Raw genomic sequence first — 24836 nt, 5'->3', positions numbered from 1 at the left:
CAACTGGTGGACAGGTGGCTGAATAAGAGCTGGCAGTGTGCCCAGGTGGCCAAGAAGGCCGACAGCATCCTGGCTTGTATCAGGAATAGCATGGTGAGCAGGACTAGGGAAGTGATCATCCCCCTGTGCTTGGCACTGGTGAGACCCCACCTCGAGTACTGTGTTCAGTTTTGGACCCCTCACAACAGGAAGGACATTGAGGTGTTGGAGGTTGTAGAGAGGTGGGGGCTGACCTCTTCTCCCTACTGACAAGTGATAGGATGAGAGGAAATGGGTTCAAGTTATGCCAGGTGAGGTTTAGATTGGATATTAGGAAACATTTTTTCACTGAAAGAGTTATTAAACATTGGAATAGGCTTCCCAGGAAGGTGGTGGGTTCGCCATCGCTGGAGGTGGTTAAAAAAAGGGTAGACGTGGTACCTGGGGACATGGTTTAGAAGTGGTTTTGTCAGGGTAGGTTAATGGTTGGATTTGATGATCTTAAAGGTCCCTTCCAATCTCAACAATTCTTTGATTCTATGGTTCAAGGGAGAGGAGCATGGGCAGGACGCAGAAGTAAATGAGACCGTCCCTTTTTCACAATAGTAACCCGTTGCATCAGCTCACCTGCTTGAGACTGCAGCACTGAATCCCACATGAGGCCCTTGGGTCCTGCTTGCTACTCGCACCAGTATGCCTTTGCCACATGGGCTGTTGGGTGACAAAACTCAAAACATCATCCTTCGGTTTATATAGTATTATTAGGGCTAGAGACGCAGCCCTAATGAACGCCTCGAGAGAGGTCTTTAGAAATGTCATAAACCCAGATTCAGGAGTTGGGATCTGTTGATCCTTTTGCAGTGGATAAGACAGTCTTCTTAAAGTTTAGGAGGGCTTTTGCCCAGTGCTGGTAGGAAACTGTCTCTTTATTCAGACATACATATTGGCTCAAAGTTTCAGGATGATTTTAAAAGCTGTATGGGGCGATGACAGTTGGCAGCAGCCAGTCTGTAACAAAGCACCAGGATGGGTTAAGACAAATGAGTTCACCTACTCCATGTGACTTCTGAGTGTAAAAATAGATCATTCCATTCACTTGCAAGGAATAGGCACATGCTGAAGAGAATGGTGACTAAAGTGCTCCTCTGCTACGCAGAATAGCTGCCTAAGAAAGTGCAGAGTGGGTGTTTCTTCACCTCTCTTGCTAGCTCAGTGTGCACTGGATGCTCTCTTGCTGCCTATATGAATCATGTCTGATTTGCATGAGGTGCCAACAGACAAAGGACTAGCCTTTGCCTGACCTTTTCTTTTTTCCCTTGGGCTGACTCAGTGCCTCTCTGGCAGCTATGCAAATGCAGAGTCACTCTGTGGCCAAATGAGCAAAGAAAAAAGCTCCTTGAGATCTCAGTTGCACAACGTGAACATCAGCAAAACACATGGCCTTTACTCACTGAGATCCTGAATCGGGCATTCCAGACATGTCAATCACAGGTGTCGGATATGTTTTTACTAAATACCCAAATTAAGCCATGGCTTTTGAATACACATGCTTGGCAGCCTGCCTTCCCTCTAGCCCTGTGGCTGAGAAGGCTCTGGGACACAGGTCGAATCTCTTAGTAGGAGAGGCAAAACACTTCATGCAACAGGGTTTGAGGGTTTCACCTTGGAAAGGGTGCTGTAATACAGGGGTCTGGGTGCAGCTGAGAACTTTGTGAACCTCTTCCCAAATCCCCCTGGTGTTCCCAGTCTCAGATCACAGATGGGACACCACGGAGCTGATACCATATGATGGTGTGGATGTTATCCTGTTAAGCAGGTCTCTGCTAGGGTCATTCAAGCAGTGCAGCACAGTAGTGTGGTGCAGAAGTGAGGCTGATGCTGCACATGCAGGTAAGTCAGCGAGGAGAAGCAATTTTTAGGTCGCTCTGCTGACTCTAATGGACATCATAGGGTACGTCCATTTTAGCTGGTAATAGAGCCCAACAGGAGCATATCTCTTGGGTGAAAGAGTTACAACCAAAGACCCGGTGTCCACTGAGTCCATGCTTTGAGCATTCCACTTGCGCACAGTTCTACTCCAGCCCCATGGACTCAATATCATTTTCAGCTGCAGCACGTCTTCAGATTTGGTTTAATGCCAAAAGAATCTTGTTTACATACTCTGGGCCTGTTGGCCTTCAAGATACAATAGAGCTCCATGGATTTTGGTGACAGTTATGCCTTTCTCAGTCTGTTGCTGACTGTTGTCATTAACTAAAGACTGATTTTATCGTTTGGTATCTTATCACTCATCTTAGAGGACAGGTTCCTCTTCTGACAGCAACAGCTGCTGAAAGACCTGCTTTTCCACTCCAGATGTGGAGTTCTGCATTGTGTAGGTGTGAATTGGAAATCAATCTGTAAGCAACTCTATGCACGATATATTTAAAGAGACTATTGTATGTTCTTGAATACCATCTATCCTGCATTTGTGTGAAACAGCATGAGCAGGAAGAGTGTTGCAAACTCCATTTCTAGAAAGCATGATATCTAGGAAATACTGACTGCTAAGTTTTACATAGCTACATAATAAAACATGTAATTGCCTACCTATCTTACTGGAGTATTATTTACAAAAAAACCCAAAAAACCTGTTTTTCTCTTTTACAGAAAGCAAGATGATGCCTAAAAAAAAAGTCTCAGAATGTCAACCGAAATTAATAAAAAAAATCATGCTCACTTTGTGCTGGATCCTAGCATTGTTTGTCAGTGGGGCAGAAGTTAGAGAAATTAACCTGCCAGGTAAGAGTCTGCTTTGGTGAGGTTTGGTGTTTGTGGTGCTTTCTGACAACTGAAAAAATGGGTCTGCATTTTGCCATGCCTTCAGGAGTTTTTCTTGCACCTGTTCATGCTTGTGTCAGGCAAACAACTGTTTCTAGCCTTTCTGCAAGCTTTGTAAGAATTGGTAATACAGTTTACCCTAAGCATGATTAAAAATTCAGTTCCCTAATGAAAAGAAAAAGGCAAATGTAAAGGAGAATTTCTGAGAAACAAACGGAGCAAATGAATTGCTTGTGTGGCTCCTTGAAGTCTCCAGCAGCTGATCTAAACTTGTCAGGGGGGAGAAGAAATAGAAAGGCAGGGTGAGACCAATATATCGAAGCCTTCCACCCACACAATCTATCTGGAGGAGCTCGATCTAATTCAGTTCGCAGAGAGAAACTGAAACCGTGAGTTTTCCAGGTGGGCAGGCGAGGAACCGAAGATTTCATGCCCTCCCTTCTGCTGAAGTGAAAACCTGCCGTGCTTTCAAGGGTTACCACATCCTGACTGCCAGGAGGTTGGTCAGCCTTTAGAGAATTTGGGGCTAGAATGGGTGACAACAGCTTTCAGAATCAAAAAATTTGTCTAATTTTAGTGGCAGGAACTGTGATGTAAGAGGAGAAAGATTTGAAAGCAGTGAGACAATAATGGTTGTCAATCTTACCCTAAATAGAGAGTGTGCTGGGCAGGCTCAGCTTCTTCAGGTTTGTGTCAATCCCTTCTCCGTTAATATGAGGAGAGCTAGAAGAGGTGCATCTGCTTTTCTACAGAGTTGAGGTTTAACAGGTTAGCACCCATGTGAAAATCTTCAGTTCATTAAGCTATTTTCACATTAGGCTTTTTGAAAAAGCTTTTGAAAAATTTTGAAAAAAATTGGAAATCTTTGAAAACTTTGACAATTCCATGTTTAAAGAAATCAATTCTCTATTAGCTCAGCATCTGGTCACATAAAAATTATTTTAGACAAAGAAAGGTAAAGTTGTATTTTTGTAGTATTCCTAATTATTATTTTTAAACATGACAACTGCATGTTCTTTCAGGTGGTACTGATATGTTACTGTCCTGCTTTTCAGGATGTTCCCGTGTTGAACCTCAAATATGGTATCGTGCAATTAGTGATGAGGAGTTTGTTTTACAATGCGCTTTACCAGATAAAGATGCTACGCACATTTATAACAACTCATTTCTAAAACAACATGATGTGAAATGGTTCTGGCGTCAGAAAGATAGTCAGCCATTGAAGGCTATCAACGAAAGCTCTAATCCTGCCCTCCAAGGGGATGCACTTTGGTTTAAACCAGTAAGAAACAATGCTTCCGGAGTGTACATCTGTATGATATGGTATGTAATGGAGCAAAAGGCTTATATTTCTATACAAAAATTAATTGTTTTGTTTTGTTTTGTGTATTAAATGTTTAATTTATTTTTTTTTCTACATCACTCAGGGAAAAAATCCCATGTCTCAAAATTGTTTTGGAGGTTCAAACAAAGAAGGCAGCAAAATGTTCAGGTTATGACGCAAATACACTGCATCTTCTTGCTGGCAATGGGAATTCAATAACTTGTCCTGGGACAAAATGCTACAACCATATAAAAAAGCCAGATGTAAAATGGTACAAGGTAAGAGTCACTCACTTGATCATTCAAACAAGCTCAGTGGAAGACTAAGTTTAGGTCTAGTTAATGCTCATGTGCTATAGGTTCTTGAACTCTTCTTTGGCAGACAGTGCAGCCTGAGAAGTTCAACACAAAAGTAGAATCTTGAATTGCTATATATCAAGTCTGTAAGTAAGAGTTTTGAAGAAATTTGCCACACCCAAAATATTATTCCATGAAACAGAAGCCTAGAAATGCTTTCTCTTCACCTATGAAATGGACGTAATTCAGAATCAAAATAGGTTGCTTGCAAAACTGACATATGATAGAAATCTAACTTTTAAAGTTTTGTTTTGACATTTTAAATTCTGAAAATATCAAATATACCAAAGAAAAAGTGCTTGTTAGAAACAAAGTTATTTTAAGATTCATGTTTCAAATTGTTTGTTCCAATATTCCTGTTTTTAATGAAACGTCATTCCACTGAACCATTATTGACTTACTCTTTTTCAAATAACCACTAAAATATGAATGAAAAACAATGACTGACATTTCAATTTTGCATTTTATTACCTGGTATTATTAATGTTATTGATTCTATCAAGTAAAATTATGATCTAGTCAAAATTACTTTTTTATTTTCAAACTTTAAGTAAGGTATATCTTCACCTATATCTTGACCTGAAACCCACTGAATTTAAGGAGATTCTTTCCATTTTGCATTAGTGGATTTTTTTCAGGAATTTGATTTAAGTAAAATTCCTAGTGGTATTAAAGAATATGAATACACTAAGATGAAAAATAGGGGTGCTTTTAAAAAAATAGTCAGTTTTCATACTTTTAAAAGTAGTGACAAAGTTGTCAATCTCAGACAATCCAAACCTATCATCTACTTCTCATAAAAGAACATGAAAATGTTTAAAAAATACTTTATTTACAAAATAAAACACCTCAGTCCATTAAAAAAAGTGATCCTTTTTTTTTTTTTGCTCTTTAGTAGTATAGGTTCTTGATTTCACATTTCTCTCAGCAACCACACATTTTAAATAATTTTTTAAAAGACAATGGTATTCACATATTATAGACCACAATTTTTAATGTAACTAACAAGTGTCCTCAGACTGCTAATAAATCTTTTTTGGGGCTTAAGTGGAAAGCGTTTGGCTTAGCCCTACTGCCATGGTAATCCTATCCAAATATCTTAAAATATAATTTAATAACAGGAACAACAACAACAAAAAAGGACTTCTAATTCCTTGGTATTCTTTTCTCTTCATTAGGATGGTCATCAGATAAAACATGGGAAAAGCAGACAAAGCCTAAAGATTAAGCATAATGAAATCTACTTGAATCCAACCTACGACAAAGATGCTGGAATATATGTGTGTGATTACACTCTATATGACAACACTATCAAGTGGACAATGAGAACAGCAGTAACAGTAAAAGTCATTGGTGAGTAATATAATAACTCAGAATAAAGTACCTGAAGGAAAGTATGTTTTCTCTATTCTTTCCTACCGTATTTATGCCTTTCATGCAGGCTTTTGTTCCGAAAAACCCATAAACTGAATTATCTCCATGATCATTAAAAACCTCTTCCAAGTATTCTGAGGACATCTCAGGACATTGACTAGAACCTTCAATGTTCAGTAATAACATGTAGTGTACAATGCCACCATTTTCAGGATCTAATTCAGCTTTGGATTTATTGTAGTTCCTGACAGTGGGTATCAAATCTACAAAAGGATTCAGATCTTTTGGTCTGGGAGTAGAATTAATGAAACTTCAACTGATGCCCATGTTCTCCATGTACTGTATGGGGAATTTTAGGAAGATATTCACATACTAGGAGGAAGGAGTGCTAATCCTGCATGGGAAATGTGAACAAAAGCAGTGCAACTCATTCCTATCTCTGTCCCTGAAGTAGAGACGTATGTGAAAGTAGGAGTCATTCCTTGTGGCATGGATGAGACCTTCATTTCTTTCACTTGATTATGATGAGGAAGATGATGTTAGTGAGATCACTGCCCACCTTCCATGTAACTCTTTAACAGCAGACGAAACAGGAGACCTGTGAGCAATTTAACTAACAAACAAGACATTTGTTGTTTTGTGTGCTGTTTGGGGGAAGGCATCACCGCCTGTATGACCTGTTCTTATAGGCTTTGTATGGATTACTAAATAAAACTGACCAGAGCTCTATGGCACAGTGATATAGCATGACCTTATATTCTCCTTCAAATCACGGTGACATTTTCTGTAATGTTTACTGTCCTCTGCTGCCCTTCAGGTGAAGCTCAGATATTGCCTGGCAGAGTGCTGATGGACAAGGTTAATGCTGTGCAAAGGAGCGTGCTAGCAACTCGGGGTCACGAGCAAGGGAGACCGTTTAGTTTGCTAGAAGAGAGACGTGGTTATGCTTTTCGCCAGATATCTGTGGTTGAGTGCTGTAAGACACTCTCCTCAGACACTCCAGTCACTCCAGTCAATCACAGGTCCCAGAGGAAAGCATAGCTACATCTATTCTATGTCATGAGCTTGGTGGACGCAGGACAGATGTTCCTGTATGACAATAGCACAAGACCTATTCTCAGCATCCCAGTGGAAAGTGGACCACTCTGTGGAAGGAAGAACAAGATTTAGGGAGCAAAAGAAAAGTGTCAGGTGAGGCAACCTGATTCTATGGTCTAGTGAGGACAGCACTACTCTGAAATTCCATGGGCTAGTGAGAACAACACTCCTCTGAAATAGCTGGTCCCTTTTTTGCAGGTTTGATGTATTTAGTACTAAGAAATCATGGGAAAAATATATAGATGCCATCAAGACAGGGCCTGGAGCCCATTTCTCACCAACTTTTGAGACCTCTATCTGCTGTGTTACAGTGTCTGGTGCTCTTTCACTCTTCTCTCTGGCTATATTCCCACAGTATTTTCCAAGCAGACATAGACTAGCTCTGCTTTTGTTCTGATCTGGCTGAACCTGAGCTAATGCACTGTGCTTCTCAGTTCTTTTGCCTCGCTGCACAGCACACTCAGAAAAACACTTTAAAGGCGGCATGAACATATGCACCCCCTCTGAATCTTGCATACGTTTCTCTGCTGTGGCTTCATTTAAAAAAACCCCAAAAACAACAGTGTCGTGGGGCACCATTTCCTGCAGTATGGGACTTTCCTAGAATATCAGAGCTGTGGGTTTTAGCCCCTTCAGGCTGTTTTTCCGGAGCCTGGGTAATTGCTTAGTAGAATGTACGAACTTTGGGTGTCATTATCTGTGCCCTTTGGCAGCTTTTGCTTTAAAAAAACCCCATGGTGATTTTAATGCAAGTACCTGTGTTGTGTATTTAAAGTGAATTAGGTGTGTGTGCTGTATGTATGCTTACTGGGCAGGGAACAGGGCTTGGCAGGGAACTGGTATGAGGATTGCATCCTTTGGAGGGGTTTTGCGGGGAGGGTCCCCGATTTCTGCATCCTGAATAACCTTAAGGGCACGATAGACACTGAGTTCCTCAGCTCATGGAAGATTACAATGCCTCAGAGTGAGATAGCAGGTCTTTAAGTAGCTACGTAAGTTTTGTGGTCAAAAATCCCTTATCTGTGCACCGTCAGACATTTCAACAATTGCAAATCATCCTCTTGGACTTAGGTGTCTAAATTTCACCTAAAACCTGAAAAAGAATATTCTGTAAGCAATTTTTTCTGGTCTTCTGCACTGATGATGGCATTATAGATATTAACAGCACTCGTGTTTATTGCAGCAAAAAACACCATCCATCCACCAAACTTCTTGTATCCCAATGGTGTGGTGATCCTTGAAGCAGAGCTTGGTAAGTTTTGATTCCTCATCTGAAAGAGAAAGAAAAAGTTTAAATGAAATATTGATAGATAATGATATATCTTGGCAAAGCAAACCAGCTTTGCTCTCTAGGAGTATGAGAATTTTATATTAAATGTAGTTTTTTTCTTGATATATATCTTTGTGGATATTAAAGGAAGCATCATGTGTTATACAGATCCCAGGCTATTTAAGAGAACATGGTGACCTCCATGCATCATTTTGCTGTGCTAATTTGTTCCAGGAAAGCCACTTGAATTGGAATGCCGTGTACAGTTTGGGTTTGAAAGAGTTTCTCCGATGAGGGTGACATGGAAAAGAAACAACAAAGAAAATATAAATGAGAATTTGCATCAGGAAACAAGGTAAGAAAAAACCCAGTAGTCTGATTACTACCACAGTCAGAAACTGTAAAAATCCTTCTACAACAGCTTTACTGAATACAATTTACTGACAGAAACTTGTAAGGCTCTGTTCTTCAACATATTAATGTGTATGTCCATAAGCCTGTGACAGGCACATGAACTTCATATATAGAACCCATATTGATGGCCATAGAGTCAAGAAGAACTTTCTGCACAATCTTAACTCTTCCTCCTAAAGCTTTAGCTCATGGACACCTTCAACGTGAGTGGTGCTCAGTTCCCTGTGCCTGCATCAGCTGGTTTTGAGTGTTCCCTCTGTTGTGCCTTGCTAGCAACTCCCCCAATCTGTCTTTGGAAGCTGTCTCTGAGTGGGGAATAAACCTGATGGGTAAAACAGTGCTGCGGACATTGAAAAGAGTTTGGGTGCCTCAGATGTTGGGGTGTGTTTATTGTGTCAGTTTGAGGAGTTACAGGACACTGAATTTCAGGACACTGAATTTCAGGAGTCTTCTTTGACGAGAATTAACCAGACCTTGCAGAGAAGCAACGTATGGGGGAAAGGTTTCCTGTGACTTGGCGACAACCCAAATAGTCGCCACACATCCCTTTCCTTCTTGTACTTCCCTGCCTCGTTCACTTACGCAGTTACAACTTGGGCAAGAAACATAGTGGAGGCAATGCAGGCAAAAGTGTCTTTCACCACAAAGCCCTGAGTCATCTTTATGGCAAAACTTTTCTGTACACTGGGGGAAGCAAAAGCCCTGCTGTCACTGCTAAAACCAAGTTCTTAATACGAGTCATATGGGAAAAAAATAACTAATGGTCATATCATACACACACACGCACATGTACACGCACACACACACTCACTCATGAGGTAGATTGGAAATCGGATTTCCCTAACTTTCGAATATTTAGCTTTGCAATTTTCTTCTTAACAAATTTTTAGCTTTTTGTGTGCATACAATTACTGTTTGGGTTTTTTAAAAAAACTCACATGAATAAAACATTCCCAACAGACTTTCAGTACAGGTTGAATCCTTGCCCATGCTCATGCCTCTGTGTTCTGAGTTAGCAGAGGTAGGGCCACGGTAGGCTGTCATTTTGCAGTGGCATGATGTGAGGCACCTTCGGGAGCACCCAGAGACACCTGTACTTGTGGAATTCAAAGAGAAAGGCTGAGACTCAGAACCTCTGGGTATTCTTGAGTGGTTGCAGACATAGATCTGTTCCCCTCAACCCTCACTCGGCCCCAAAGGGATTCCTCTGTTACCTTTTCATTTCCTAGAGTTCCATCCCTTATATCTGCATTATTCTGTTTGCTTGTCTGGTCCTTGGGCTTTTTACCCCTGTGCAAGAGGCTGTGCTGCTCAGTCTTTTTGCCCAGCTAGTTCTCTCTTCTCCTGTTTCAAGTTTCATTTCCCTGCATTTCTGCTGGGGGGGAATTTTTTACATCTTACAAATACACAAGTAATCTTACACAGGTCAAAGGGGGCTATATACTTAAAACTGGGCAAGTGCTTAAGTATTTTGCTGAGTTGATGAATTAAGAATAAACCTTTCAGTCTGCAGTCCTTTGATGTTAACATTTTCTTACAATGTAAAAACCAAATGCAAGTTCCAAACCAGAATATTGCATTGCTTTTAAAGCTGAATGTTAAGAAGTTGCAAGCTCCTCTTTCTTTGTATTTTAGACATTTGGGGATTGTGTGAATGAACAGCAAAGGTATCATGCAAATACATTTTGTTGTTTTTGGTTTTTTTTTTCTCTTTAGTGTTTATCCAAAAGGTTTAAAGGGGCACATACTTCTTCATGTTGCGAAACTGAAAGAAGTTACTGAAAGGGACCTCAGAAGCAACTTCACGTGCTTTGCTGAGAATTCGGTGGGGAATGCCACCGCTGTGATCCAGCTGAAAAGAAAGCAGAGAGGTAAAGACATTTGCTCTTGAAGACACATTTTGATTTACTCACTGCTACAAAATCAGTCCTCATTGACACTTGCTTTTTAACCAGCTGCAGAAAGTCCTTGAAGCTGGATGGGAAAAGTTTGATTTGTCAGATGTCTGGAAAGGCACATTATTCTGAGGAGTACTCAGAAGAATGGGGGTATCTGGGGACTTACTGCAGGCAGGTGGGCCAACTGGGAGGAAGAAAAGGAGAGTAGCATCTCTGAGCATTAATAGCCAACCTACTAAACTGAAGCAGAGCAGCTGCTGAAAGTAATAGTATTTGTTGATTTTTCTGCTTGTTTCCCCAGTCCTTAGCATGCATGTTTCTAAGAAGTCAACATAACTGATATGAATGTGGCAGCCTTTCAAACAAGGGCCAAAACCAGAATCAGTGTGGAAATTAAACTGTTGAACCGTAGTTCACAGTGGAGATTCATCATCGGAGTGGCACAGAAGTCTCCAGCGGGGCATTGTGTGCAGCTATGTGTGTTCTGACGTGTCTTTTCCATCTCAAGTGATGGACCATTTTCTCTGTGCCTTCCGTCGCAGATTGGCTTTTCATACCATCAAGGAGAGATCATTCAAAAAAGGTCCCTAATGGTAGACTGGAACTCTATGTTAAGGTTTGCAGCTAAACGAATTTCTGACTTCCCTAAAGTTTGCCAGTGGGGCAAGAATGCAGATTGTGAGATAGTTTGCTCCCGTTTCTGGACTGAGTTTTCATCTAAGTGTCAACATTATTTTGGAAAGTCTGAGTTATGATAGACCGTTTTCTTTCTACAGTGTATCTCTTATATATACTCTGCAGTGCCATTTCTACGCTATTTGCATTGCTTTTGTGCACTGCCTTTATTTACCAGTACTGGATTGAAATAGTGCTGATGTACCGAAGTTATTTGGTCCACAACAAAACTACAGGAGGTAAGAAACATTGTATAATGTTAATTTTCTCCATTTTTTCATTTTGTCTTTTGCCATGTGGATTAATCTAGTGTGAATTAAACATTTAATTAAATTCTCTAAGTGACCCTGTCACTTTGAGACTATACAAAGGTTGTTAAAGCTAGCAAGATGCTCAGTGGATTCAGGTGAGAAAAAAGCCTTGCAGTGTGGAGGAAATATCTAATACCAACTGAAATGTCACAGTTAGCCTTTTACAAGATCCCTAATTTACCCATGGAAGATTAGAATAGGAAGTTGGATTTTAGCAGTCCCTTTGCAGGGAGTAATAGAACATCTCCAACATTTTAACCTCATTCTACCAAAGTGTTCAACAGAACCTGTGGACAAGAATCAAATGTCCTTCAGAGCTAAGTGAAGGATTCCAGAGTCTATTGTATTTTTCACTTGAAGCCAAATAAGTTTGCAGAAGAATAAACAAAGGAGAGAAATAAGATGATATAGGGCACCACCTGAGAAGTGTGTGTTTGGGAAATATTAATATTTCCTTTCTAGAAATTGTATCGACCAACCTGACATTTACACCAGAGCAATCAGGTTCTGATATTTCAAATCTCTGTAGTAGCATTGCCCCATCATCTCAGTTAAAATGGGCCTCCAACATAGTAGGCAGTGTAAAAATGTATCAGAAATGACAGTGCCTACTTCAAAGAAGTAGGCATACTTCATACTTAACATACAATTTTCTTACATGGATTAAAAGAAAACTGGTAGTATGTGCGCAAAGAATTTTTTCTAAAAATTCTTGAATCTTGATGCAGCTTGAGATACAGGTATCTGAGTCTGCTTCTATGTCTGCATGTGTATATATAGATTATATGTGTGTGTGAAATAACGGTATCTAGATATATATAAATACATATGCAATGAGATAATTAACTGCCCTTTTGAAAAGTATTTTTCTGAGTCCTAAGGCAGCTGGCAAAAGCGATTTGGGAAATCACTCAAAATTTCCCCTCTATTTGCTAGCAAATTGATTTAAGAACCTCTGGAAGTTCCCTTAGAGCTCACTCCATATGTGAGTAGGACAGAGACAGACCTACCAAGATTCGTGCACTGAAGTTGAAGACACTGCTGGGCTCCACCATGGCAGCCTCTGTCCTGCTCCCTGACTCTCATGTATTGCACACACACAGCACCATTTGCAGAGTGGGGGGATGGAGTGCGCAGACCAGCTGTGCCTACCCAGATAGTTTTCTGCCTAAGGTGATTGGCCATAAAATGTGTTCTCACCTGCAAGATTATGTCCTTCTCACTTCATGTGGATGCGTATCAAGTCATCTGAGGTCTGAAAGGGGTTGGTCATAGAGCATCAAAGCAGCATTTATGACTTAATTTTGCTGTTTCTTCCCTTCCATCATTTCTTCCCTCCTACCCCTCTTAGCACAGAATCAGAGAATTGCAGAATCCCACGAGGTTGGAAGGGACCCCTGGGAGTTGTCTGATCCCACACCCTGCCCAAAACAGAGCAAACCTAGGCCAGGTTGCTCAGGACCGTGTGGAGAGAGAATCCACAGCCTCTCTGGACAACATACTCCAGTGTTTGACCGCTCTCACAGTGCAGACTTTTTCACTAACACCTCATCAGAATTTCCCTTGTTGCAACTTGAATCTGTTGCCTCCTTTTCTACTACTGTGCACTTCAAAGAAGAGTCTGTCTCCATCATCTCTGTACCCTCTCATTTGGTAGTTGAAGACAGCAGTAAGGTCATCTTTTTTCTAGTGCCTCTCTAACCCTTGGTCTTCCTCCTTAGCCAATTCAGATATATCTCTTAAAAATCTTGCTTTCTTCCCCAAGGAGAAAGAAACAACGCAGAACCCATGATACTAACATTTATAGACCATGTATGCAGTCGCTTTGCATAACTCTGGTATTCTTCATTTCCTATCCTTTGGGCGTCTTAAATGTTTGTGCCAAAAGTTCCTCAGATTGTCATTGTCCTTCTGTACAAACCTGGAAAAAAAATCCTAGTGGTGCCTACTGTGTATTTGTTTTTAACTTGCTATTGTAATAGTAATATTATAAAGGAAAACAGTGATGTATTAATTAATAGTTGTGTCTAATAAGATTGCAGTGACCTCTGTGGGTGAAATGAGGAATATCTGGCTTGTTGTGCAACTTACTGTCATTTAAAAACTATTTTCGAAGGCGCTTCAATTCAGGGTGTAGCTGAATTGAAGTTGAGCTAAACCAATTTAGGGACCCTCTGCCCCACCCTCAATACCCACACCAGTCCTGTGTGCCTGCTGTTGGTGGTTCACTCTTGTGGGCCTAAATTGGCTCAACTTGGCAGAAAATAACTCAGTAAAAGACACTGGGCAGCTGGCGAAGCGAATCAGCTTCCTCTGTTACCTCAAGAGCTTTAGCAGCAGTAGAAGGAAGTGATGGAAGCGTGTGGCCAAAAGCAAAGAGGGGATGAGCGGAGACGTAACGTGTGGTGTCTAATCACATCTTTGGCCTCCAAACCTGATCTGCACACCTGTGTTTTGTTTTGATGACACTTTCTGCTACATGCTGGTTCTGAATGTAGGGGTTCAACCCCAGCTCATGCATGTCATTAGTTTTCTGTGTGTATTTCCTTTGCTCCCTGGAATCCACATGGGCTCTTCTAGATCCTGTGGGAACCTGATGGCTCTAGCTCAGGTTTGTGATCCTAATCTTACAGCTAGGGATAGAAATCAAGAGGTTAACACTGGGGCACGGGGTGATACTCAACTCCATTACTTAGGTGTCTGTGCTGGAGGTAGGCGCCTCAGTTACCACGCAGTGAAGATGTAGTCAACGTGGTGAAATCTAGAGAGCTTCTCAGCTCACCCTGCAGCAGCACCCTGAATTAGGACCCTGCATTAAACAGCTGAATTTCTTCCTGGTTTCTGTTAACAGTATTGACATACGATAGAACTCAGCTGATTGAACATTTGGGCTGATATCATTTGGGTTGCCTGAGGATGTCCTGCCATTCCAAAACATTTGAGTCTCCAATAGTTCCCAAATCAAATTTGGCAAATCAACCTTAGGACACCTTAAATGGGCTCAAGCATCTATGTATGGAGAATTGGACTGACCCCACTCTGCCTTTTGCTTTTACAGGCAATTCTTTTTGTTTTCCTTCCTCCTCTCTCAAGTGCAGTTTGAGTTTTATTTAGCAAATAGATAAAATTTGCTTTTGCCTTGTAGTTAAGAATGGGCCTAACTCAGCTCATAGATACCAGGTTGTTTCAAAGCTGAGAAAAGTTCTTCATATATTTTTCATCTGCACCACACAAACATGTTCTTTTAAAGAGACTGAAACAAAGTTCAGGAACTGGTTAGTACTCAATGCCTGAGATGATACTTGGATCAGACTTAGGCTTTGCTACTTCCACCAGTCTCTCTGATTAGAAACATAACAGTGCATGAAAACAGCACATATTTTGCAAACAGCTAATATTTAAGAACATTTTTCCTTAAAATTCACTATATTTTCAAAGTAGGCTGTGCACTGATGAGTATTTTTGGAATCAACGTTTGGGCAAATAAGAGAAAAGATTGGGAATCATTCCCTACAACATTTATTTTGCCTGGAAGGGGCAAGATCTTCCACTGGTGAAAACTGGACTATGTTTGTGAAAATGCAGAAAAATGCCTGATTTAAACTTCCTTGCACTAGTCATCTGTAGCTTCTTCATTTGCTTTGGAAATGTATACCTACAAAATCTGCAAGACAATGAGGAGTAAAGGTTGGCTTTGGGTAACTAGATGGCTGTACTTCATGAACAGGTGATAGTTTTAGTTTTGTGTTGTGCTACTTAAATAGATATAAATGGAGACTGAGCACTACGAAAGAAGCTGAATGCTTCGGACAGACTTGTTAATGTATATTGTGTTATTTATTTATTTATTTTAGATGGCAAAGAATTTGATGCGTTTGTGTCCTATGCAAAACTAGACTCTTCTGAAAGTGACTCTACTTTAATTAGTGAAGAAAAATTTGCCCTGGAGCTTCTTCCAGATATGCTGGAAAATAAATATGGATACAAGTTATGCATTCTTGAACGAGATATTCTTCCAGGAGGAGGTAAGGCCCCTGTGGATGGTAGAAGAACTAAAGATTTAGTTCTTTATAAGATTGTTTTTCACTTTCAAAAGAACCCTTATGCACCATATCAGCAAATGGTATATTTTGGTACTGGAGTCTCTGTCAAAATTTTGTGTTTTGATCCTTATATCTGACCTCCGTACCTGAGGCGTACATATGTTTGAGTGTGGTTGCTGGGAGCTACCAGGCTGGGAAAAAGCTTCTTGCCCAAGAATTTCTTTGCAAGCAGACTCCATTTCCTGAACAGAAGACCCCAAATATTTCAGTAGGTACTTTGTGGGCAATTTTAGTCAGTGCTACCTGCAGTAGTTAGAAAGCCCTCAGTACCTGTCCCAGGGAGAGACAAAGACAAGTGTCCCTTGAGACCCTGCTTGAGTAGCAACAAAGTGTGTTGAGGTCTCAGCTATGTCCTCCACCACCTGAGCAGCAAGTGGTATTCTCCAGGCTGCATAAGAACGGCCACAGTATCTCTGATAGCAAAGACATTGCTAGGGGTTATGTGATTGCTTAGCATCCCTATTTTTGGTTTTCCCTATTCCTGGGTTTTAGCTGTTGATAAAGGAACCGATAAGTTAAAAAAGTCCATTGTAGATGTCAGTAATGATCACCATTTCTTCTCCAGCATACACAGATGAAGTTGTTACAGCTATTAAACAAAGCAGACGAGCAATAATTATTTTGAGTCCAGCCTACGTCAGTGGACCAAGCATGTTTGAACTGCAGGCAGCAGTGAACTGTGCGTTGGAAGACAAAAAGATCAAAGTGATATTAATAAAGTTCCAGGCTTTCCAAGAGCCAGAGACTTTGCCTGCAGTAGTGAAGAAAGCCCTTCGGATTTTACCAATCGTTACCTGGAAGTCTTCTATTTCAGCTGCTCCAAACAAGAAGTTCTGGAAATATATGCATTACTACATGCCAGCGAAAACTACTAAGATGTTGGGAAATTGCAGCCTAAAGGGCTTTTTCCAAAGGTTATTCAGTCTGGTATATCGACACATAAATTTCACAGAGAAATCGACAGCAGGCCCAGGAATGGTGGCATGATTGTAAAATACCTTTTCTACATCCGCTGACCACTGTGGATTGTCATTGCAGTCAGCAATAGGTCACTCCAAAATAGTGAGAAGGACTGCAGTGTGACAGTGCTGCAGCCCGACAGTAAAACTAAATGGCACTGCACACAACTGTAAATGTGAGCTATCTTTCATAAATTATTATTTTATTATTATTTTATTATATTTATTATATCCTTTTGCTGTGATGTTGAGATATACATGTGAATGTTTTGTTCTTTGCACTGTATTTCTTCTGGAATATTTTTGTACTTGTTTTCTAGAAAGAGATTAAAAAAAGGAACTCCAGAGGAAGCTTGCAGTTTAATTTTCCCATGCAGTCTAGTGGGACATATCCAAACTCTTCAGACTAGTTACCTCCTCCTATGGGAACATCATTGAAGTCCCACAGGAGACTGCTACAACTGGGTATGCCAAAGGGGTTGAGCTGAAGGAGCACTGTGTCAGGGCTGATCCCAGGTGTTTCCATCCTTCCTGCCATGGGAGACAGCATTCCTACCAGTTGTGAAACATTTCACACTCAGAGACATCTGCACCTTGCTGATCCTGTCTGGTACTGGTCACTCACGGGTCCCACTGAACCTGTTGGTATTATGGGTGTGTTGCAGTCATAAATCAAAGTCCTGGCTGTCACAGCTAGTAGACTTCCAGGGACTCTGAAGTCTTTCTCATGAAGTCCTTTGGCTGCTAACTCTCCAGGGTTCTTATCACCCACTCTCAAGGCATCTTGCACTCTGAGTGTGTATGGCTCTAGCTAAGTGAAATGCAATGGTTGGTGTTCAGAAAATCTGAGTAGGAGAGCTACTGAGCTGGTGTTCTGCTGACTTCAGTTGGCCTTCAAGTTAACAAATCATTTTTTATAATGCTAAGTGGATAGCTCACCTGCCAGATTCCTTGTTGGAAAGGGGCTTCAAGAAATACTATTGTTAACAGGACCAGTATACCAAAAAAAGAAAAACTCCTTTGCAAGCAGGCTGAGCATTACCTACCTAATTTTGTATTGGGTTCAAACCCTTCAGTGGGATGACTGGTGGTGGTGCTGTGAGGCAGAAGCAGAGATAGTGCCTTATGTAGAAACAGAACATCAAACGGCCTTGCTGGTTGTACCACAGAAAATTTTGACACTGCATTTGCACCTGCATTTAGTTCAGATCATGATAAGCTTTTGAAGAAATTTTCCCAGTTGTCACCACTTGTTGCCTTTTGCTTTGCACTATAGAACAGCATAGGTGAACACACTGGATCCCTTTCCACAGAAAGTCAAGTGGAAGATATTCTCCACCCATGAAGGGTGATTCAGTCTGTGGGACCAGCTGGCCTGAAGGAAACCCCTCCCAAACATGTGCAGCATGGATGTGGGGTCCTTAGCAGCAGTTATTGTGGGGTACATCTCTGTTCTCACTAGTCTGCACTGTTTCCCAACACAACCAAATAAGGGGGCATTTTGAATAATTTGTCAGTAAATCAAATGTACTCCCATCCAATATATGTAATATAGGCTTCAGCAGCTTCTAATCAACACTGCTGTGTTTGCACACTTTGTTACCCTAACACTAAACATGGTGGGGTTTGTGGAGGAGAGAAAAGGCTAACCTTTTTAAAAAATATTCCATAAGGGTGAATGTCGTGTTGGAGGAGGATCATGTGGTTGTCCAGTAAATGCCTTGCCGGCATGAGTAAAACAAATAACAAACACAAGAGAAGTCAAGATCCAGTTTTAAGCACGTGATGTGACTCCGACCTTCCTCCTTGTGTTGTTATAATGTGCTAAGTTACATACGTACCTTTCTAAACGAGAACGTAATTTGCATGGTCCTCCAGCAGATGTCCCTACTGCAAGCCCTGCAGAGTCCGTTTATTTACACACCGAGTAGTTCTGTCACCAGGCGAGACAGGACCAGTGAGCAGTGCCAAGTGTGGTACCTGAGGTGCCAGTTGCGCTGGGGAGGCAGACGGGGAGTGAGGGCAGGAGAGGAAGGTATGGAGCAGGCTCTCCTGCCTGCCCAAGGTGCCACCATCTCTCCCACCTGATGCCATTTACCTGTGCTACATTTGCTGCCTGAATGCTGTGCAGTGCAGCTTTTTTTCTTTTTTTCTTTTTTCTTTTTTTTTTTTTTTTGACAGTGGGAAAAAAATCAGAGTGGCGACAGAAATGATGTAGTTGGAAAGGGCTTCTTATTCTTCAACGGGGTGATGCTGTGGCCAAGGTTTATCTGGGTCGGAGGAACCTGCAGAACCGGTATCTTCATACAAACTCCAGGTCCGTCTGTAACACGAGGAAAGGACAGGCACATTAGGGCCTTTTAAATGACCTTTAATAGGCAAATGAAGCAGCCCTGAGGAAGAAGCGGCCGTGGCTATGATCAGCGCAAATTGACGGGAGTGAGTGCTACATACCTTCCTGCACCCTCTATATGCTATATCTGTAATAAAATAGTCACAGCCCCAGACATGGGCTCTGCCACGCTTTCACATGCAAAGCTTTTGAACTGGTTGCTGTCGCTGTCGTGTCTGGTATGCTGTTCTGCTGCTGCTTATGTGGATGAGCCCCACCTGAGCAAGAGTTTCTTGCCTCACTACGAACCTGATCACGGGGGTGCTGTTGGCTCTTCACAAGATACGAGGCTACAGGTTTTCACAGTGGACTATGACTATGTGCAAATTCCTTATGAAGTTACTCTTTGGATCCTCCTTGCCTCTCTTGCAAAAATAGGTAAGTAAAAAAACGGGATCTTGGAGCTTCCTACCTCTGCAAGAAGTTAAAAATGTACCATGTAACCAAGTATCTTCCATGCATTTTTGTAGCTGAGATTTTTTTTTACAGCTTCTGACCTCAAAAGAACAGGCGTGTTCATTAACATGACAGTGACAAAATTCCACCTCTGAATGCTTCCAGCTTACTTAAGTAAATGTATGACCTCTAACCCTTATGTCTCTTTGGTTGTCTACCCTAGTGAGTAGCAAACGGAGCTCCCCAACACAGTGCTGTCCATCCCTTTTTCTAGTCTCTAAACATCACAAGATATCAGACTTTACAACCTGCCACAGCTGTAGAAATCAGTAACACCAGACTGAGACTTCAAGCATATTGAATTTGGGGGAGAAAAGCAGGAAGAATTCTTCCATTGTGCGAATAATAGGAAACATTTCCCTATGAGTCTTTGTTTTCCATGATTGCTGTTTAAAGTTGACCAGAAAGTAATACCAGAGGAGAGGGACTGAGAGTCTAAGATGGTGTAGGTAACCAGAGATGCAGGGTAAGTGCCTTTTGAATACATACCGATACATGTAGCTTCTACTACAGCTCCATGTAGGTATTTGAATGAAGAAAGACGACTCATGGAGAAGTAGGGACTGCAATTAACATAGCAAAAATGGCTCACCGTGGCTCTCACACGTTTGCGTTGGTGGGCTCAAATTATTTTGACCATTCAGAATTAATGCAGCAATATCAAATAAACGAAGAAGATGGTAACAATGTGAAGAGCTGCACATATGTGATCTCCCTATCCTTTTGATCTTTCCATGGGATTTTCAAACATTAATATAAAAGACGATGGTAGGTGGGAGTGCCGATTTTCTGGACGTGGCCTGAAGATAAACATTTTTCATGTCATAGTCACACAATTAGCAAAAATCATTACCACTGACCATGATTTGCCAGTTTCATAATAGCTCATGATCTCAACCCAATTTCTATAAACAAATGTCTTCACTGCTAAAATAATAATAAAAAATTTTGCATATCACATTTGTTGTTATGGCATCAGCAAAGTGTATTAGCAGTGAGCAAATTGATAAATTTCTTTATTCATCATCCATAAAAGCACAGGACTTGCCATATGGCCCATCTACTCAATATTCATGTTTTGAGCAAGAAACAGATACTTCAGGAAAACTTTGTGATGCCTCTCAAGCAGACCTGTTCCTTAGCTGGGAATTTGCAAATAATATTATTTTTGATGAAAAGTATTGAGCTGCTGACTTCAAATCTACTTGGAAGAAAGAGTTGGAATAATCTAGTTACCCAGGGAAGATTTCCAAACTGTTACAAATTTTCAGTGTTTTATTCAGGTATTATCTTCTTTCTGTATTTCAAGGTTTCATGGTGGGAAATATTTTTGAGATCTCGAAAGGCAAAAAAATCCCCTTTTTCTGTAAAACTGACTGATTGGTTTTTTTAATGATTTTTGTAATTAAAAAAATGAAATGAATAGAGTTATGAACTTAACATACTTTTTGGTAAAAACAAATAGTCTCTTAAACAAATTATGCAAAATTTCATAAAAAATTTATGAAATTTCGCTTATGAGACAAGCTGAGAGAGTTGAGGCTGTTCGTTGTTCAGCCTGGAGAAGAGAAGGCTCTGGGGAGACCTTATAGCAGCCTTCCAGTACCTAAAGCAGACTCTTTACCAGGGAGTGTAGTGATAGGATGAGGGGTAACAGTTTTAAACTAAAAAAGGGTAGATTTAGATTAGATGTTAGGAAGAAATTCTTTACTGTGAGGGTGGTAAGACACTGGAACAGGGTGCCCAGAGAAGTTGAGGATGCCCCATCCCTGGAAATGTTCAAGGCCAGGTTTGAGTAACCTGGTCTAGTGGGAGGTGGCCCTGCCCATGGCAGGGGGGTTGGAACTAGATGATCTTTAAGGTCCCTTCCACCTCAAACTATTCTATGAATCTATGATTCTAAAAATATTTTTCTTTTGACCATTGATAATTTGAGGGTCACAGAAATGCAGTCATGGCATTAGCTTCTAGAGTTACGGGATGAAGGCTGACCTAACTTCAGGCACTGAGACGCAGCCACTGGATTTATAGGTTTCTTACTCTGTCTCATTCTCATTCTTGTAAATTCTGAGAAATTCCTTACATTTCTAGTAAAGGCACCTCTCATTTGCAATATGATTACACAGTTCCTGGTATAGCGACTAAATGAGCCATTGCTAGACATTATCTTAGTGATGGTATCAGTATTAGTGTCAAATGGGAAGAATTATACTAACACAGTTGCAGTAGTGGTACACCAGTGCGGGCAGGAGGAGATTCACACCCACATTTCTATGGTGAGTGTAGCCCTTTCTCTGGAAAACAGCCTGGCTACATCTATGCTTGTAAACTAACAAGCACCCTGTCAGGACGCTGTCTGTCACTGTCCATCCCACATGAGTGTTGGTGTGCTCCTTCTCAGCTCTAGCCCATGTCGACAAGCCTCCTCCCAGGCAGTGCCTGGACAGACTGTGGGCCAGGATCTGTTCCCACAGGCAGTTTGGATGTGACCACTTCTTGCTGGGGTAGGGAAGAGAATTTGGCTGTATGGATGCAAGCTGAACCTTTCTACTTGGAAAAGTCTTTGGCCTGCCTTATTTGCTAGTGTGGACTCAGCTTTTATTCTACTGAGGAAAAAAAAAATCCCTTAGGATGCATTATTTTCTCACATATTTGATGGCTGCTGGTAGTTCTTTCAGCTCTGCTGAAATCACTGGTTTTGTTCCAGTAAACTAACTCAGAAGGTTCTTTACAAAATATTGTTTACCTTATGTAGGAACAGCAGTTTTCCCAGAAAAAGCAAGGTTAATCAGCTTGTACAAAGCCTTATGTTACTGTGGCTTGATTACTGCTGCTTGGGATATTTTGTTGTTCATGAGTACTCCCTCCCTCTGCCTGTGGGTTACGTGGAGTCCATACAATGCTTCAGGGGAGTGCTGGAAGTGGAGGGAGCTGAGAAGATGGTGGCATCTGAGCTGCTCCCTGCTCCCTTGGGCTTCTCCAAGTTCCTGGTTGGCCCAAATCCAGCGGGGGCTCTGCAGCCAGGGACCCTCCTCAGCACGTGGTGGGAAGCTGCCTTCGAACCTGCAGCCAGGGATAGCGGGGTCTTTGGGATAGAGGGACAATACCATGCCTCAGAGGTATGGCTGTAGCAGTTGGGCAGTAAGGATTCTTGAAGAGTACTTTCTTCTCAAATTGTGGAGTACCTTTTCAAAGAGGTTTCCGTATTCCTAGAAGTGGAGCTTAGACTCAGGCACACTTGCTCAGAAATAGAGAACTGGGGAGTGGAAAAAGAAGAGGTTCGCGGCCAAACTCTTTCCCTGCTTTAGTGATACAAGTCTGGGAATGTTTAATTTTGAAGGGAACAGTACTGTCTGTTTTTACATTCATAATCCTAAGAGCAAAACTTGTCTGTGTGAAGTCAGAGTATTCAAAGGCAGGCAACACATCTGTCTGACACCAGGGTAATTTAAACTTGAAAAGCACCCTAATGTTTTATTCAAGGTTTCCATCTCTATCACCGATTACCAAGACTCATGCCCGAAAGCTGCATCCTGATTGCCATTGGAGCACTAGTAGGAGCGATCATCTTTGCTTCTGATCACAAATCTCCACCAGTTATGAACACAAGTATTTACTTCTTGTATCTTCTTCCACCCATTATCCTGGAGGAGGGTTATTTCATGCCAACTCGCCCATTTTTTGAAAACTTTGGGTCCATCCTGTGGTGGTCTGTGCTGGGATCTCTGCTAAACTCGTTTGGGATTGGCCTCTCCCTCTATGGAATCTGCCAGATTGAAGCCTTCGGCCTGACCGACCTGAACCTGCTGCAGAACCTGCTCTTTGGCAGCATGATTTCAGCTGTGGATCCTGTGGCAGCTCTGGCAGTTTTTGAAGAAGCCTCCGTTAATGAGCAGCTTTACATGATGATCTTTGGAGAGTCATTACTAAACGATGGCATAACTGTGGTGAGTTTCTTTCCACTCCTTGTCTTCCCCTCTTTGGGTTCTTGCAGCTTGTAGGGTTATTGGGCACAGAACAAGAGCAGCTCTAAGGTGATCCTGGATGCATTGTTTATTTTATGGATACTCCACTCCAGTACACACAAGTAATTTTAATGTATGGAAAGATTACATCTTATATTAACTCTTTCAAAACCATATTGTTTTAGAGCTGCTGGAAGAGGGAAGCATACACACACGCATTAGACATCACACCTCGCTCTTGCATTCACTGAAGTGAATGTATAGGCTACATTTTGATTTTGCGTATGGGAACATTCTTGACATTGTGCAAACAAATAAATAGAAAATTGTACTACTTAAAGACTGGAGGCAGCAGGAGTAGTAATACAGGAGACCCTACATGCCTTAGAGAGCCCTCTGCAAAAAAAAAAAAAAAGAAAAAAAAAAGGGCCAGATGTGGACAACCTCTGGAGGCTGCACTCCTTCCTCCAGCCCCTGCAAGGAAGTTCACCAGAGACCTTAGACAGGAATTCCAAAAGCCACTAATAACTTCTCATAACTCTGTTTCTATAAGTAAAAGACCTGATATCTGACAAATATTCACTTTTCTTAGCTGTCTTATCTCAAGTTTCAGGAAACAACGCTTCTGGAATAAGAGAGATTTTGTTCATCTTTTTTTTCTATTTGTTTGTTGTTTTTGCTTTGTTTTGTTGTGTGGTTGTTTTTTTTTTTGAAACAGGAAAAGAGTGTTTTTACAGACCTCCTTTTGCTAAGACTTTTCCCCCTTTTTCATTAGTTCTACTAAAACTTGGAGCAACCTGAAATTCTAGCTGTAAACCACAACTGACAAAACCACTTAGAACACGTGTTTTTCAAGGAAGAAATTTCAAGCAGGAAATTCATTGCTTAGAAACCAAGAGGACTGCTCATGTGCTGCAGGTTAACTGCAAGCAAAGGAGTTTCACTAGATAAGATCTTTACAGAATTTAAATCACTGGAATCTAAAACACATAAAAACTATTCAGATACTGTTATACATGAGGTACAGAACAACTTGGACTTGTAAAATCTGTACAGAGTTCATTGCTGAAAGGCTTCATGGGAGAAGCACAGTTTATGAGTAATGCAAAAAGGAAAAGGAATTAAGTAGTTTCTTGCAGCCACAGCCTATTGATCATAAATCCTTCCTCTTGGTGAATCAGAGATGTAGGACTGATGTAGAACCAAGGGACAAATGTTACTTCACTTTACGTGCAAACTGCTGAAGTGTTATAGTTGTAACAAAAAAGTCCCCAATGTATTTATCACTTCTACTCATCTTTTTGGTCCCTTCAAGTGCAAACCTCAAAGGGTGATACCCCTTCCTCACTCTGGAAGAGCTTGTTTCATCCTTTTTTTGACTGGCTCTCTGCCTTGCTTTCCCTTTGTTCCCAGGTGTTATTTGTGATGTGGGTCCAACTCAC

General features: G+C 41.2%; 2 protein-coding genes across 2 annotated transcripts in view; both read left to right on the top strand.

The window, feature by feature from the left end:
• Window positions 1-559: 559 nt before the first annotated feature.
• Window positions 560-16609, top strand: IL18RAP (interleukin 18 receptor accessory protein). The gene is given in 12 exon segments (XM_009883113.1): window positions 560-615; window positions 617-697; window positions 2633-2760; window positions 3855-4122; window positions 4227-4401; window positions 5658-5832; window positions 8135-8203; window positions 8456-8576; window positions 10352-10506; window positions 11310-11447; window positions 15374-15544; window positions 16188-16609. Coding segments are annotated over 12 exon segments (1959 nt in total).
• Window positions 16610-19089: 2480 nt separating this feature from the next.
• Window positions 19090-24836, top strand: part of SLC9A4 (solute carrier family 9, subfamily A (NHE4, cation proton antiporter 4), member 4) — a 32328-nt gene continuing 26581 nt past the window's right edge. Inside the window, exons 1-2 of the mRNA XM_009883075.1 lie at window positions 19090-19351; window positions 22913-23376. Of these exons, the coding sequence (XP_009881377.1) occupies window positions 19090-19351; window positions 22913-23376 (726 nt within the window). The remainder of the gene's footprint in view (window positions 19352-22912; window positions 23377-24836) is intronic.

The sequence above is a fragment of the Charadrius vociferus genome, unplaced genomic scaffold (assembly GCF_000708025.1).
Source record: "Charadrius vociferus isolate BGI_N301 unplaced genomic scaffold, ASM70802v2 scaffold92, whole genome shotgun sequence".
In the NCBI taxonomy this organism is placed as follows: Eukaryota; Metazoa; Chordata; class Aves; order Charadriiformes; family Charadriidae; genus Charadrius; species Charadrius vociferus.
The sequence above is the reverse complement of the archived record's forward strand: the minus strand, read 5'-3'. Positions and strand labels throughout refer to the sequence as shown.